The 16,340-nt window shown below is 38.7% G+C and overlaps 1 protein-coding gene across 1 annotated transcript in view; it reads right to left on the bottom strand.

Annotated features, from left to right (window-relative positions):
• Positions 1 to 16,340, bottom strand: part of ZC2HC1B (zinc finger C2HC-type containing 1B) — a gene marked incomplete at its 5' end in the record, with an annotated part of 35,587 nt that overhangs the window by 11,461 nt on the left and 7,786 nt on the right. Inside the window, 6 exon segments of the mRNA XM_081250500.1 lie at positions 1,057 to 1,196; positions 11,119 to 11,257; positions 11,785 to 11,836; positions 11,838 to 11,899; positions 14,203 to 14,280; positions 14,282 to 14,383. Of these exon segments, the coding sequence (XP_081106626.1) occupies positions 1,057 to 1,196; positions 11,119 to 11,257; positions 11,785 to 11,836; positions 11,838 to 11,899; positions 14,203 to 14,280; positions 14,282 to 14,383 (573 nt within the window).

Below are 16,340 nucleotides of genomic sequence, written 5' to 3'. Positions count from 1 at the left end.
ACGAGCTGGACACTGCAGTGTCCTTCCCAACTTCAAATCTAGACTGGTAAACCCATGTGCCATTTTGCAGAAAGTATCTGCTCCTCTTTGAAGCCTTTGCTGAATCACAAGTGGCCTCTGCCTCCATCTCACTCCTATATGTGCCAACCACTACACCTTCCTACTGCACCGTTTCCAAGGCCACTTCCTCCTCTGAATCACAAATCCTTGGTCAACCAGCACTTGGCACAGTGGCTGCTTCAGCATAGATATTCAGTAACTGTCTAGTATATGCTGAGCTAGAGCTCAGGTCCATAGTCCGTGGGGTGTGCTATCATTAGAGAGGGTCCCATCCCTATTACATATTGGATATCATGGAAATCTTTCTAAACATGCTTCATACTGTTAAGTATTCAGAACAATTTAACCTTTTCTTGGTATCTAAGCCATGTTTATGAAACTAATGGTTCTCATGGTATGCTGTAAGCTAGGTCCCTGGCACCTTTGATGTGTATGGAGCTGTCTGCTCTCCCCAGTGTTGTTTTTATAAATCTACTGTCTTCCTGGTCCAGTGTTATTTTACTTATTTGTACCTATTTATAACAGCTGTTTTATCCATTTACTTTCAATTGCTGACTCTGGCTTTGAATAGGGTGAAGACCCCTCTCCACAGAGCAAACACATGACCTGTAGAACAAGGCCTCCTTGTGACGGCTTCCCCCACTTAGGCCAGTTTCACCTCAGGTTCAAGAGTCTTTTTGAGATGGTTAAGGCTGATAACCACCACTGGTTAGAATTTTACCATAATACCATAGAAGCACTACTTATACATCTAAGTCTTCAACCTAAGAAGCTTCAAACACTGTAGAAAATTCTTTTCTACAACACCCAAAGGTGCTGTTAGCTGGAAAGCATCCCTCAAAAAGAAGCCAAGTCCCATGAAGATGAGTGACAGTAATTGGCTATCTTGATCCTTACATTTCTCAGGATGGGTAATTTAGGTTCCCTAGCAAATTCTACCTGCTTTTCCTAGGCATGTAAGGGCACAAGAGCCAGCACTTGTGGAGAGATATTCACCTGTGCCCTGGATGCCAATTTGGCTGCTGTCTGGGCTGGATCAAAGACTCGGCGAGAAGACTGATCCTTGCAGAAATTAATGTGTCGATTGGCTGCGGTTTCATTAAATCTCCTCATACGATATGGACAGCGAATATAATCTGAATGGAAAGATAACAAAAAGGCAATTAACATTTCAAGAACAACTCTGGAAGGGACTATATGAAATGAAGTGAACAGAATATGAACTCTGCTCCAACATGAAAGAGAGGTGCCAAACTCTGGTTTGAGACAGGCTGTTCCAGAGGGGGAGACATGCAAGGGCTCAACTAAAGGACAAGGTAGGGTAAATTTTTTCTACCTATGCACTTATTTCAGTTAAAAGTGTTCCCTTAAAGTGTTTACATGCTATGTTGTTTTTTAGATAATAGATTAACTATATATACTTAGGAACTTCCCAATTAAATGAATTACTTAGTGAACGATTACGTAAAGAAAGGAGTCCTAGAATCACAGAATATTGATGACTGAAGGGCACAGAAGATTCAAAAGCCCCAGTTGTGGTACCGAGTGGGACAGAAGTTTATACAAAAGTTACGGAGCTACAGAGGGAGTAAGATGTTTCAAAATGTGGATTTGGGGGATGGGATTTGAAACCAATGTCACAGTCCTTCTGCAGTGGCTAGATTTTCCCACTGAACTCCTAAGTGAGGAGGCAAATGATATGTTCAGAAATGGGGTTAGGAAAAGGGAGCACGTGAGGGTTCAAAAACAGAAAAGGAAGAGCTTCCTGCATTAGAACCTCTCTGGCAGCCCTGGGGGCACGGGGTCCTCTGAGGTTCTGGGGAATACCCATTGGTTTCAATTTGTCTCATTTGCAATTACTAGACAGTGGGAGAAAGGAGCAGTGAGAAAGATCCAAGGTCTTCTCAGAACGTGGAGATGCTCACATGTTCCAAAACCTCCTCCAAAGCAAGGGGGACCATGGGGGTTGTGTTGTTTTGTTTTGCTTTAGGCGCCTGGAAGGATGACAAAGTGGATATGTGCGACGTAAGAGAATAATTACCTCTCTCCCCAGGAAGGACCTGAGGCGGCACCACCTTAAACTCTGTGTGGAAGTTTGGTTTAGCACAGAGTCAAAATTCCTACGTGTGTGAATGGGTATTTAAGGCAGTGATGTCTTCAAAGCTAAGAGTTTTTTGAAGACATCTTTTAAAGCAGTTTGGGGAGTTTTCTACTTGAACAAATCATTTCATACTCATAAAATGAAAGAATTGGAATATGTAAGAAATTGGAATGAAAGAAACGGTTAGTACTTAACCTAACAGTTAACTGCACACTCTGGAAGGCATTACTTCATCATAATTCCATACTTACTAAACACCTATTATGCTCCAAGCAACTTGGGGATACAATGTCTCTGTAATCAAGGACTAAGCATTCTAATACAGAAACAAAATTTTCCCATGGTGACAAATTCCTTGAACAAAATAGAATAGGACAAAATAAAATAAAATAGAAATGGTGAAGGCTCTGCAGCCTGCCTGACTGGTTTTGAGCCTGAGCTCTTCACCTACTATGTGTGTGAACTTGGGCACGTTTCTGAACCTCCTTAAGCTTCAATTTCCCCAGTACCTACATATCACCTGTATCATTGAGCTGTTATGAAAGTTAACTATGATAATCCACAGTAGGGCCTGGTACAGTGGGTGGGTAGAACATGCGGTAACTATAAGGAAACAGGCCCAGCCAGGTTATGTTCCAACTATCAAACAGGAAAGAAACTGCTTATGAAAAGTAAAACAGGAAGTGCCATTATCACGCAGAACTCATCTACGATGGTGTAGAAGAACATCTAGAACTGGGTTCGTGGTTCAGGGGTTATTTCTTTAGTTTTACCAGCTGAAAAGTCAAGGTTTATATCAGAAGTGCTGCTACCATAAACCAGACTCAGTTTGGGCAAAGACAGTGATTATGGCAGGCACTGTGTTGCTTCCTTAATCCCACTTGTTCATTCATTCATTGCGCCCTCCTGCGTGTTTGGCGCTATATGCCACTGTGGAGGAAACCAAGCTGAAGTGTAGTATTTCCCTGCTGACGAAGACCTTAGAGACGACTAGAGGCCTAAGTAAAGAAGCAGACAATTAACATTCCGGGGAATAAGCTTTGAAAGGAGGAAGCACTAGGTCCTCCAGGAGTCCACAGGAGGAACATGAAGCCCAGACTTAAGGGGCAGAGGAAGAGGACATCAAATATACTGAGAATGCAAAAACTCTTTTCTTGCAACAATAATTTGAACACAGCATGACTGAGCTACACGTTCGACCCTCGTCTCAATCTGAGTCACCTTTTCCTTTATCAATAATGATGTCATAAAAATCACTATGTGCTATCTATTTCAATAGATAATGATTTATAACTAACTAATTAATTTCTTAATTAATTTATTTTTTGCCACACCATGTAGCATGTGGGATCCTAGTTCCCTGACCAGGGATAGAACCCGTGCCCCCTGCAGTGGAAGCTTGGAGTCTTAACCACTGGACCGCCAGGGGATTCCTGATAATGATTTTTTTTTTTTTTTTTTTTTTTTTTTTTTTTTAAATTTATTTATTTAGTTAGTTAGTTTTAGCTGCGTTGGGTCTTCGTTGCTGCTCGCAGGCTTTCTCTAGTTGCTGCGAACTGGGGCTACTCTTCATTGCAGTGCGCAGCTTTCTCATTGCAGTGGCTTCTCTTTGCTGCGGAGCACGGGCTCTAGGCGTGCGGGCTTCAGTAGTTGTAGCATGTGGGCTCAGTAATTGTGGCTCGCAGGCTCTAGAGTGCAGGCTCAGTAGTTGTGGCACATGGGCTTAGTTGCTCTGTGCATGTGGGATCTTCCTGGACCAGGGCTCAAACCCGTGTCCTCTGCATTGGCAGGCAGATTCTTAACCACTGCGCCACCAGGGAAGTCCCCCTGATAATGATTTTTAATGTCTTATTCCATATCTCATAAAAGATTAAAGTAGAAAAACAAGCATCATTTAAAAATGCAAGCACTTTGTTGAGTACCCATGTCTACAAAGCCCTGTGAAACGCGGACCAAATGTCCCAGGACCACTGAAAATCCCAATTGTAAATATTCTATATCACTGCCCTCATAAACTGTCACATAATCCTGGAAAGTTGAATGACTGGCAAACTTACTTAGGTCAGTAAGAATTAGAATAAATATATGCACGTCACAAAAACTGAGCCATGAAATAAGGAATCATGCTGGAAAAAAAAATGGAAATTACTTGCAAACTCATACATACTAGGCCATATGATTAATAACGCTAGTAATATCTGTATAAATTTCCTAAGTATTTAAGCTGGAGAATATATGGGCTAATATAAAATCCCTGCACAATCAAAATAATTGAATAGTAATGAAAATGTGCTATTGGAGGTAATCATTTTGCTTGGTGCATAAAATTATAATAAGGGCATAGGGAAGAATTTAATTATAAAACTGTATTTTAGCATAAAAATGTAAAGGGCAGAAAAATAAACTGTACACTTGATGAGGCCTTACAAAGGGAATTATTTATCTTAAAGAAACAATAATCCCCACATTTTAAATCCAATGTGGAAATTAGAGAAATTCACACAGCAGACCGTCTGACATGGTTTCACTATTCAACTAAAGAACTAGAAGGTAGCCATCAACCCTGCAGTTTCTGCTATTAAAATGAAGTAGTTCTCATAAAAGATGCTTTTATTATACAAAGCTTGTTGCCAAAGTATTATCAAAATCACAGCCATGGATCTTTCTATGGAACATCTTAAGACAACACGATTTCAAGTTAATTTTCATAAGCACCCAGCAAAAATGAAGCAATTTATTAAGAGTATTTTCTGGTACTGAAGTTCAGATGATTTATTTTATGGATGATTTTTATAGTATTACACTTTGGTTCTGTTTGTTTTACTTTTTATTTTATTTATTTATTTTTTGGCTGCAACACTTGGCTTGCGGGATCTTAGTTCCCCAACTAGGGATCAAACCCGCGCCCTCGACAGTTTAAGTGTGGAGTCCTAACCACTGGAACGCCAAAGAATTCCCTTTTTATATTTTTTAGAATGAACTTTGAGGAATAAAATTTTATTCTTTTTTCAAAACTATCCTATTCAAGATCCTTTGAATTTCTGTGTTATTTTAGAATCAGCTGGTCAATTCCTACTTGGCAAAGAAAACTTGCAGGGATCTTCACTGGAATTACATTGAGTCCATAGATCAATCTGGGGAGAACTGACATGATAACACAATGCATGAGTCTTCCAAACCATGAAAATGGTAAATCTCTCCATCTATTTTAGTCCTCTTTAATTTCTCTAAGCAATGTGTTGTGGTTTTCATTTTAAAAGTCTTACACGTATTTTCTTAAATATATGCCTAAGCATTTCAGAATAAAATTGGAGGACTTACACTACCTGATGTCAAGACTTACTATAATGTTACAGTAATCATGAAAATTTGGTATTAATATATCAGTTGAACAGAAAAGAGAATCTAAATATAGATCTCCCCCCAATCTATGGGCAGTTGATTTTTAACAAAACTAATTCAACATGGGAAAGGATGGTCTTATACTATACACAAAAATTAATTCAAAATGAATCACTGACCTATAAAGTACTACAACTATAAGATTTCTAGAAAAACCAAACATCTTTGATCTAAGAGTCAACAAAGATTTTTTAAGCAGGATACAAAATGTAGCAACAGGTTTTTAAAAAGGAAGTTGATAAATTGGGCTTCACCAAAATTAAAAACATTAGTTTTGAGAGACACCATTAGGAGAATGAAAAGGCAAGGTACAGGATAAGAAAATATTTATAATACATGTATCTGATGAAAGTCAAATATCAAGAATATATAAGAAGTCTTATAACTCAATAATCAGACAACCCAATAAGGAAAATGCAAGAGACGTATTTGAACAGAACATCACAAAATAATGGTCAATAAGCATGTGGAAAGATACTCAACATCATTTTCATCAGGGAAATGTAAATTAAAACCACAGTGAGGGGCTTCCCTGGTGGCGCAGTGGTTTAGAGTCCGCCTGCCAATGCAGGGGACATGGGTTCGTGCCCCGGTCCGGGAAGATCCCACATGCCACAGAGCGGCTGGGCCCGTGAGCCATGGCCGCTGAGCCTGCGTGGCCGGAGCCTGTGCTCCACAATGGGAGAGGCCACAACAGTGACAGGCCCACATACCACCAAACAAACAAACAAACAAAAAATACTATATGCATTGATGTGCACTGTAATTATTATTTCCTCTTCTTGTATTTTTGAATATTCTGATTTTTGCCAATAAACACAAGTCACTTGTGTATATATGAAGTGCTATACATTAAAAGCATTTTACATTGTTGCCTTTTTTCCTGTAGCTACTGAGATGATCATATGCTTTAAAAAATATTTTGTTAATATGATGAATTACATTTACTATTTTCTTCCTTCTACTTAATTTAGGTGTAATTTGTTCTTCTTTTTCTAACTTAAAAAAAATTATTTATTTATTTATTTATTTATGGCTGCATTGGGTCTTCGTTGCTGTGCGCGGGCTTTCTCTAGTTGTCGCGAGTGGGGGCTACTCTGTGTCGTGGTGCGCGGGCTTCTCGTTGCAGTGGCTTCTCTTGTTGTGGAGCACGGGCTCTAGGCATGTGGGCTTCAGTAGTTGTGGCACACAGGCTCTAGAGCGCAGGCTCAGTAGCCATGGCGCACTGGCCCAGTTGCTCCACCGCACGTGGGATCTTCCCGGACCAGGGCTTGAACCCGTGTCCCCTGCATTGGCAGGTGGATTCTTAACCACTGCGCCACCAGGGAAGCCCTTTTTCTAACTTTTTAAAGAGGAAGTTTAAGGCAATTGATTTAAACCTTTTTTCTTTTCTAATATAAGCATTTAAAGCTATAAACTTCCCTCTAAGCACTGCTTTAGCTGAATCCCACAAACTCTGATATGTTTCCATTACCATTCAGTTCAAAATATTTTCTAATTTTCCTTGTTCTTTCTTCTTAGATCCATGAGGTATTTAGAAATGATTTATTTCCAAATATTCAGGAGTTTTCTAGATATATTTTCATCATTAATTTCTAATTTAATTCTGTTGTGGTCAAATAACATAGTCTGTATGATTTCAGTCCTTTTAGATTAAGACCCACTTTGTGGTCCTGCACATGGCCTATCTTGGTTGAACGTTACATGTGTACTTGATAACAATTGTATTCTGCTGTTGCTGTGTATCACACTATAGCTATAGATGTCAACTGGGTCAAAATCTTACAAGCATTTCAGACTGATAGGTCTTCTTGATGAATATATCTTTTTAATTATTATCTCTGTTAATAATACTTGCCCTGAAGTTTACTTTTCCTGATATTAGTATATTAGTATTAGCTACTCCCGTTTTATGATTATTATTTGAATGCATATCTATCTTTTCCTGTGCTTTTAACATGTCAATCTACAATTGTTCAGACATTGCTGGTATTTATTTCTCTTTTTATCCAGAGGAAAAGCACAAATCTTAAGTGTATGGCTCCGTGAAATCTCACAAACTGTGCACCCCCATGAAAACAGCCCAGATCAAGACACAGAGAGTTCCCACCAATCCCCCTTGAGTTGCCTACTAGTTGTCCCCACCACTCCAAGTAAAATGACCTCCTGACTTCTAATCTCAGAGACTGAAACCTGAAGTTTCTAAAAAATTGAGTTTCTGATATTTATAAATAAGGAAGTCTACATTTCTGCCATCCTTTGAGAAATCAGACCCAGCAACCTTGGGTGTGCGTTCCTTTGAGGCAGCTGTGTGCTGAGGCAGGAGCAGCTGTCCCTTAGGGAGGGTGTAGCATCTCTAGGCCCACCTGGCTCACCTCATTTTGTCACCTGCCTGGTGTGCTTATTTGTGTCTTTATATTTAAGGTGTGTTTCTTGTGGAAAGCATAGAATTGGACCTTGCTTTATTATTCGGTTTGACAATCTCTGCATTTTATCCTAAGTGTTTAGGTCATTTATATGCAATTGTCCATATGGTTAGGTTTAAATCTATCATCTTGCTATTTGTTTTTATCCTACCAGGTCTTTGTTCCTTTTTTCCTGTCTTTTTTTTAGATTGAATTTTTTTCCATTTTATCTCCAGTCTATGTATTGTCTTATTAGCTATACATCAATATTTTTGAATGTTTACTCTAGGGCTTATTAATAGGGATCTTTATGATATAATACTCTACCTTCAAACAATGCTATACCTATTCATGTATACCATAAGAACCTCTCAACAATATACATTCATTTTCCTCACTCAACCTTATCCTATTATTTTCATACATATCACTTCCAAATGTTATTATACCCATGTTATTACTTACACTTTAAAAATAGTCATTTATAACCCTCAGCTAACATTATACTCAATGGAAAGCAAGACAAGGACGTCTGCTTTCACCAATGCTATTTAACATGGTATTGGAAGTTCTAGCCAGAAGGTTTAGACACAAAAAAGAAATAAAGGCATACAAATAGGAGAGGAATAGGTAAAATTATCTCTGTTCACAAATGACATAATCAAATATGTAGAAAACCCTAAAGATTCCACATCAGAAACCAACTGTTAGAGCTAATAAGCAAAATTCAGCAAAATTGCAGGACAAAATCAACTCACAAAAATTGCCTGTACGTCTATACACTAACAATCTGAAAAGAAAGTCAACAATTCCATTTACAATAACATCAAAAGAATAAAGTACTTAGAAATAAATTTAACCAAAGAGGCAAAAGACTCATACACTGAAAACTACAAAGCACTGATGAAAGAAAATAAAGAGGACGTAAATGAATGGAAAGACATTCCATGCTCATGGACTGGAAGACAATATTGTTAAGATGACAACTATGCCCAAAGTGATGTACAGATTTAATGCAATCCCTATCAAAACTCAACGGCATTTTCAGAAATAGAAAAAAAACCCATCCTAAAAATTCATATGGAATCTCAAAGTTTCTAAATAGCCAAAATAATCTTAAAAGACTCTCCACTTCTTGATTTCAAAACATACTACAAAGCTATAGTAATCAAAACAGTGTGGTACTGGTATAAGGACAGACATATAGAAAAATGGCATAGAATAAAGAGCCTAGAAATAAGCCTTCACATATATAGTCAATTGACTTTTGATAAGAGTGCCAAGACCTTTCAATGGGGAAGGCACAGTCTTTTCAACAAAAAGTGCTGAGAAAGGTACCACATGTAAAACTAGATATCCAACTTCCAATGATCTTACTTTATACCACATTCAAAAATTACCTGGATCAAAGATCTAAATATAAGAGCTAAAACTATAAAACTGTTAGAATAAAAAACACAGGGGAAAGACTTCAAGATACTGGAGTATTTGACATCAAAAGCTAGGCAACAAACAAAAAAATAGGTAAACTGGACTTCATCAAATTACTTTTGGGCATCAAAGGTACCATCAAGAGAGTGAAAAGACAGTCCACAGAATGAGAGAAAATATGTGAAAATCCTACACCTGATAAGGGATTCGTGGCATGGATTAATCTAATTAATTAATTAGATTAAGTAATTAATCTAATTAATCTAATCACGCCTCTGGACCTAATTTCTAATTTACAAGAAGACAAGGGACGGAGAAACAAGTTAAATGTTAATATGACTTAAAAAGCAGACAAATCCAGAACATGAGACATTCTAAAAGATAAGTGGCCTGGCAGGGGTGTTGTGCAGGATTAAAAGGGACTAAAGAGACAACAAAAGACAATGCATGAACCTTGACTTAATCCTGGATTGTGGCTGAGTGGTGAGGAGAGAGCTTCAAAAGACATTCTTAAGATAACTGGGAGGGCTTCCCTGGTGGCGCAGTGGTTGGGAGTCCGCCTGCCGATGCAGGGGGCACGGGTTCGTGCCCCAGTCCGGGAGGATCCCACGTGCCGCGGAGCGGCTGGGCCTGTGAGCCATGGCTGCTGAGCCTGCGCGTCCGGAGCCTATGCTTCGCAACGGGAGAGACCACAACAATGAGAGGCCCACATACCGCAAAAAAAAAAAAAAAAAAAAAAAAAAGATAACTGGGAAAATATGACTTTATATATTTAGTGTGATAATAGTATTGTGGTTATGCAGAAAAACGTACTTAAGAAATGCATGGTGAAATAGTTATGAGTAAAGTGTTATGATGTTTAAAACTTACTTTTAAATATTTATGCCCCCTCACAAAAAAAAAAAGAGATAAAAAAAATATGACAATAATGTCCAAATTGTCAAATTTAAGTGGAAGGTATGTGAGTGATCACTGTACTATTCCTTCCTCTTTTCTGTATATTTGAAAATGTTCAAAATAAAAAGCTTAGGGTAAACAAGCTGTGGGCCACCAACTGTACAACTTGAAATGGTTAAAATGGTGATTTTATATTTTATATTTTTATTTCAAAAAATTAAAAGAGCTGTGGGTATTTGATGCTATGGAGCTATTACAGAACTGCTTAAACTGCTCTGCCCAGCTCCGTTCTCATAAACCAGGATGTGGAGGGCATCCCCTGGAGTTCTGTAATGCCATGACATTGGGTACAGTGGTGCACTCATGTTGAGGTAGAGTTAGAAGGAAGCACAGGGCTTCCCTGGTGGCGCAGTGGTTGAGAGTCCGCCTGCCGATGCAGGGGACACAGGTTCGTGCCCCGGTCCGGGAGGATCCCACATGCCGCGGAGCGGCTGGGCCCGTGAGCCATGGCCGCTGGGCCTGCGTGTCCGGAGCCTGTGCTCCGCAACGGGAGAGGCCGCAGCGGTGAGAGGCCCGCGTACCACAAAAAAAAAAAAAAAAAGAAAAAAAAAAAAAAAAAAGAAGGAAGCACAGAATCTTGACACAGAATTGAAAAAAATAGGATAATATAAATTTTATGATAAACTTACTTTTATATAATTTAATTACTGTTGTTAATTGTAGAGTTTATAGGAGGAAGGCATAATGACTAGGCCAAAAATCAAGCATAGCCTCAACTGGTTAAGAGTAAAATGTCAAAAGCAAACCAAACTGGCCACACACCTAGGTTGATGGACGGAGGGGGTGGAGGTGGGAGAGGCCGGCCTTCTTTAATGGCTAGTGTACACTGCTTTGCTGATCGAATCACATTAATGAAGTCTTCATGTTGTTGTCTCCAGTTAGATTTTCTCATGGGTTGAGGCTATAAAAAAATAAAACGTATACTAACCTAGACTATATATCTCACCATGGTCATTTTCTTTAAAGCTAGGATTTGAACTTACAAGAAACAGAACTGTGAAATTTGGAGAAAAAAGAGAATTTGTTTTCCAAAAGTACCAAAAGAGGTTTGGAAAATACAGTAATGAAATTTGCAAGTCACAACAGTGAGGGAAAACACAAAATAACAATCAGAAAAACAAAGAAATTATAAAACTTTAAAGGAAGACTTAAATGTAAGATTAAAAGTGACTGTCTTCCAAGTTAATTGCTGGATTTAATGCTACTCTAATGAAAATATACACGAGATTTTTTTGCCACATCTGGAAAGTATCTGAAATACATTTGGAAATCTAAGTGAGCATGATTAAAAAGAAAACAGTAAAGGTGGATTATACTTACATGACATTACACTGCATTATCAAGCAAAAATGAAACCAGAGAGCCAGAAAGAGGCTTTAATGTACTGAAGGAGATAATCAAGAACAGCAAGGAAGATATCAATAGTACCTTGGACTGAGAAGCCTTCCACACAGTGGGAATGTCAATGCCCTGTAATCTTTAAGGAATTGAGAGGTTTACGCTTTTTGTTGAACAGTTTTCTACATATTGGTCCGTGCCTTTCCTAGAAAAGAAGGAGTGGGGATTAAAATTTTTAACATGTACAATCACAAACTTCGTAATGCCTCAGTGTACTCAAGCAGCCCCTGCTGCAATGACTGGGTTGCACCTTCAGAGCCAAGTTCATTCTCTAACTCTCAAATCACAGCAGAGCAAATCCATCTGGCTCTCTTCACCCATGTTACACATAACGAGATATTGTGTTTGGGCAAGGTCAATAAAAGGCCTCTTCAGCTGAAAAAACTTACTTAAAATTTGGTCTTACATATTTAACTCTATCACTTGGGCTCAATGAATAGTTCCAAGCATTAAATAATGTTGAAAAGGCAAACCTTCTAGTTTAAGTTGAAATAAATTATTTCTGATATTCGGCTAGGTACTCACTGAAGCCAAGGAACTTTTCTTATTTCTTCTATTCTGTTTCCTGCCTTTACTGCTCTTAAATTCCAAAAGCAAGTCATCCAGGAATTGAGTCCCAATAACCTTAACACTGTTTTCCCATCACTTTGAAGGAACTCTTTGCATACAGCAAGGGGAAACTTAGCTTCTTACCAGTGGAACCTTCTCAGAAAAACTCTTCTTACCACTCAACATTTCAAAATTGAGTTTAACTGGGTTACTTTTCTACACACAGCAAATCAAACCACTTAACTCCTGAAAAGGAGTGGAGAGGTTTCAAAGAAATATTTGAGAACATCTGCAAGAAACAACTGGGACAACCATACCACGAATGAAAAATACACCAATTCCATTTAAGTTATGAAGACATTTTCCCTTAGTGTGTCCAAACATTTCACATTCATGAAGTCATTTATTTTAGAGCAAATCTAAGCTTATAATATTAAATTTTAAAATATTACAATACTTATAAGACAATCGGCAGAGAAAACTAAGACAAGCGGCAGAGAAAACTACTCCAGGCAGTAGACCTGTAAGTACTTAGCACTTCTGGTACAAAAACCAGGGAGCCAGCACACAGAGCTTTGCCTGTGTACCACTTTTATAAAGTCTGCACTGCACCACTATGGGATTATGCCAGGATGTTTGCCTTCCACTCTTCAGTCCTCTTCCTTGGTGGTCATGTAACTCATAATAGCTATCACTTAGACAGTTGCTTTGTCCAGACCCAAAAAATACAGGCTCCATGAAAATCACTGCACCTGGCTACGAACAAGCCATACCACTTTAAACTGAAGGAGAGAGAGAGAACAGACCACTTGATCAAATGCTCTTTGTAGACTAGAAATGGGTCAATGAAGTAAAACTCAAGAGGACCCAAGAACACTTGGCATTTACTGATCCCTCTTCAAACAGTACCTTCTAGGTCTCAAATCCATTCTCATGGGGTACAGTCCTGGGTTAGCAAAGGCAGCTCCCTAGTGGATTGTTGGGCTACAACAGGCCCTGTGAGTTCCCCTTCTAGATCCAGCAAACTCTAGCTGTGGTTAACTAGAACAGATATTTCACTCTTAAATTCCCCCGAGAAACAAAACCTACAACCTCATTTGGTAGTCTTTTGCCCCAAATGTAGTCAGGTTTATAGTCCAAATTCTTTAAGTTCAAAACAAGTCTCTTTGACCTAAATGTCCCAACTAACAGTTCATTATCATCTTAGATTTTTGTTTTAAATCGTTTTTCTTGGGAACTCCTTCATAATATGGGGGGCCTACTACCTGTTTGTTTCCCTAATTTTGAAATAAATCAAGCTTTTATTCAACTTTATAGGCATCAATCTGGGGACCTGACATGCAGTTAGCTTGAATCTAATTAACAATTAGGTCTTGGAACAAGCCTTACATCCATTTTGTTCAAATTACATAAAACCCCTGAAACTAGAGAGTTCTGTCTTTATACGTGGCAAAGCAGGAAACAGAGGGAGGTTAAAGGACTTGTCAGAATTAGTGACAAATTTGAGGCTAAAAGCCAAGTTTCCAGATGCTCCAAATTCAATGTTCATTCCTCTTGACTAGCTAATTTCCCTGGTGCTTTGGCCTTAAAATTTGAATTTTTGATGCTTATAGAAAAGGCGAAAGAGCCAAAACCTCTCAAGAGACAATCAGCTGTGCCAAGATACTTTCATCTGGCTTCCTTTTAGTAAGAGGACCATGTTTAGTAAGTTCCCTTTTGAATGGGGCAGCACTGATGTGCTTAAGTGTCCTCTGGGCCTGCCAGCCATAGGTTATGTACGTTTCTCCCCTTGCTTTCCCTCCACATCTGTCTTTAATCTTTGCCACTGTGGCCTCCTCACTGACTTGACAGTTCATTTAACTCCAATGAAACACATCTACAAAATGTCTTTATGTTTACCAGAACATCTGCTGCAAAGCGTCTTCCACAGACTTCACAGACAAATAATTCCTGATTGCCATCTGTATAGGATCCAAGAGCACATTATGTTAATTTCACAGAATTGCCTGCCCGAGAAGAAATGATTAACTGGAGGAGACCTCAATAGCTTGATAGCCTCACTCTCTTTTCCCCTCTCCAACTACTTCCTTCTATTAGGAAGATCCTTTGTAAAACTCACCCATTTTCTTCTCCTAACCTAGAGTTCTCACTTCACTGAACAGATAAATTCCACATGCTTCAGGCAACTAGAGTATAATTATTTAATATTTAATATATTCTTAAACTAACTGCCTGATAGCTTAGCTTTAGACATAAGTACAAAGTTGATACCCTAGTATGAAGTCATAAATAATCCAATGGTAACATCTTTTAAGACTGCTACTAGAATGTAAGGCCATGTATGTGCTAAATGAAGGCATGCTATTTTTTCATGGAAAGTATGAAAAGGGTTGCCTAGTCATTGAATTTATGGTAAACTTTCCTGAGAATGGCTTTCTCTCTCCTGATAAACCTCTTTGTCGGAAAAACTCCTACCTGAGAGGAAGGAAGTAGAAGAGGATGAAACGGACCAAGTAGAATTGGTGGGCTTTGCTCTGAATCAGGAAAGACAGAGCCGTTACAATGGAGAAGCACATGAGGATGATGAACATCATCCCAGGGTGGTGCTTAGTGTAGGATCTCTTTTGGGGGCCCGTGAAGAACATTCACTGCTGACATTTTATATGCAGTAGAGAATGAGTGAAGGCCTACAATCATAATATGCTCACTACTTGCTACTGTTTTTTTAAAAATATTCCATTATTGTAGTGTTTTCGAAGTTAAATGAAGAATAAACTCAAATTAAAAAAAACAAAAACAAAAACTGACTGACTGTGCCCACTATATCCCAATGCCTCAAAGTACCTGACCCACAGTAAGGTTCTCAATAATTACTTGTTAAATGTATGGGTCAAACAAGAATTGAGTTTCTACCATAGGACCAATCATTCATTCTATAAATAATTAAACACCTGCCATATGTAACTCTGTGGGAATACTGAGAGAAACCATACATGGATCCAGCATAGAAAAGGAAAGTATGCCCATAAATTACTTTAAATGAAGTTAGAAAAGCAAACCATTGTGGAATTCTGAAAAATAAGAGTTTTGTTTCATATTACTGCCTTTAAGTTCATCTGGAGTTGAGTATATAAGATTTAAAAGGCAGTTTGATCATGCAGAAGATTTTGTATTAGACTAACCATTTGGGCTCTCTTCTACGAACAAGGGGAGCAATCAAGGACACTGAGTAGGAAGAATCTGAACAGAGCTGTGGAAGATTCATGTGACAAAGCTGAGGAGGGATGAATGGATGGTGGTGAGGATGGAAAGTGGGATTATTAGTTAAAAGGCTGAAGATGTAGGCCTGAAATGGAAAGAGGAAATGGGAGAAACTGTGGTCAAAGAATCAATAAGATGACTAGATTTGGGGGGAGTTGGGAGGTGACAGAGAGAAGAACGCTGAGGGACTGAGAAGACAGTAGAACTATGGATAGAAATAAAGAATTCGAAAAGAAGGGCCATCTTGTAAGAAAAATGACCTCAGCTTTGGAAATACTGAGTTTGAGATAGAGTCATCCAGCCAGCAGGATGGAAATGAGGGAGGTCAGGGCTAGAGACACAGATGTAGGCTTTGTTTGGAGAGTGATGTAAAGGCATGATATTGCCAGGGAAGAGGTCATGGAAAGAGAAGTACAGGGATGATCCCCAGGGAACTCCATATTTAAGGGCCAAGAAGATGATGATGATAAGCCAGAAGGAGAAGCAGGAGAGAACAGGGTCATGGAAACCATGGGAAGACGGTTTGAAAAAGGAAGGCCTGATTAACAGGAATCAGATGGTAGCTCATTACAGACACTGTTGATTTAAATGACTTCTTCTCACATCTGCCAGATGGTATTATATTTGCAACACAGGTCATCCATTACAGCATACAGAAATACCACTCTTCCTCTCTGTTCTTCTGGCCTTCTAACTCTATAAAAACTGGGTCTTAATTTTTTTTTTTCCAGCAAGGATATCCCACCCCTCCACATACTTACTCATTAATAAAAGCT

The sequence above is a fragment of the Mesoplodon bidens genome (genome assembly GCF_964165515.1).
Source record: "Mesoplodon bidens genome assembly, chromosome: 12".
In the NCBI taxonomy this organism is placed as follows: Eukaryota; Metazoa; Chordata; class Mammalia; order Artiodactyla; family Ziphiidae; genus Mesoplodon; species Mesoplodon bidens.
Note: the sequence above shows the minus strand (reverse complement) of the source record. Positions and strands in the feature narration are given on the sequence as shown.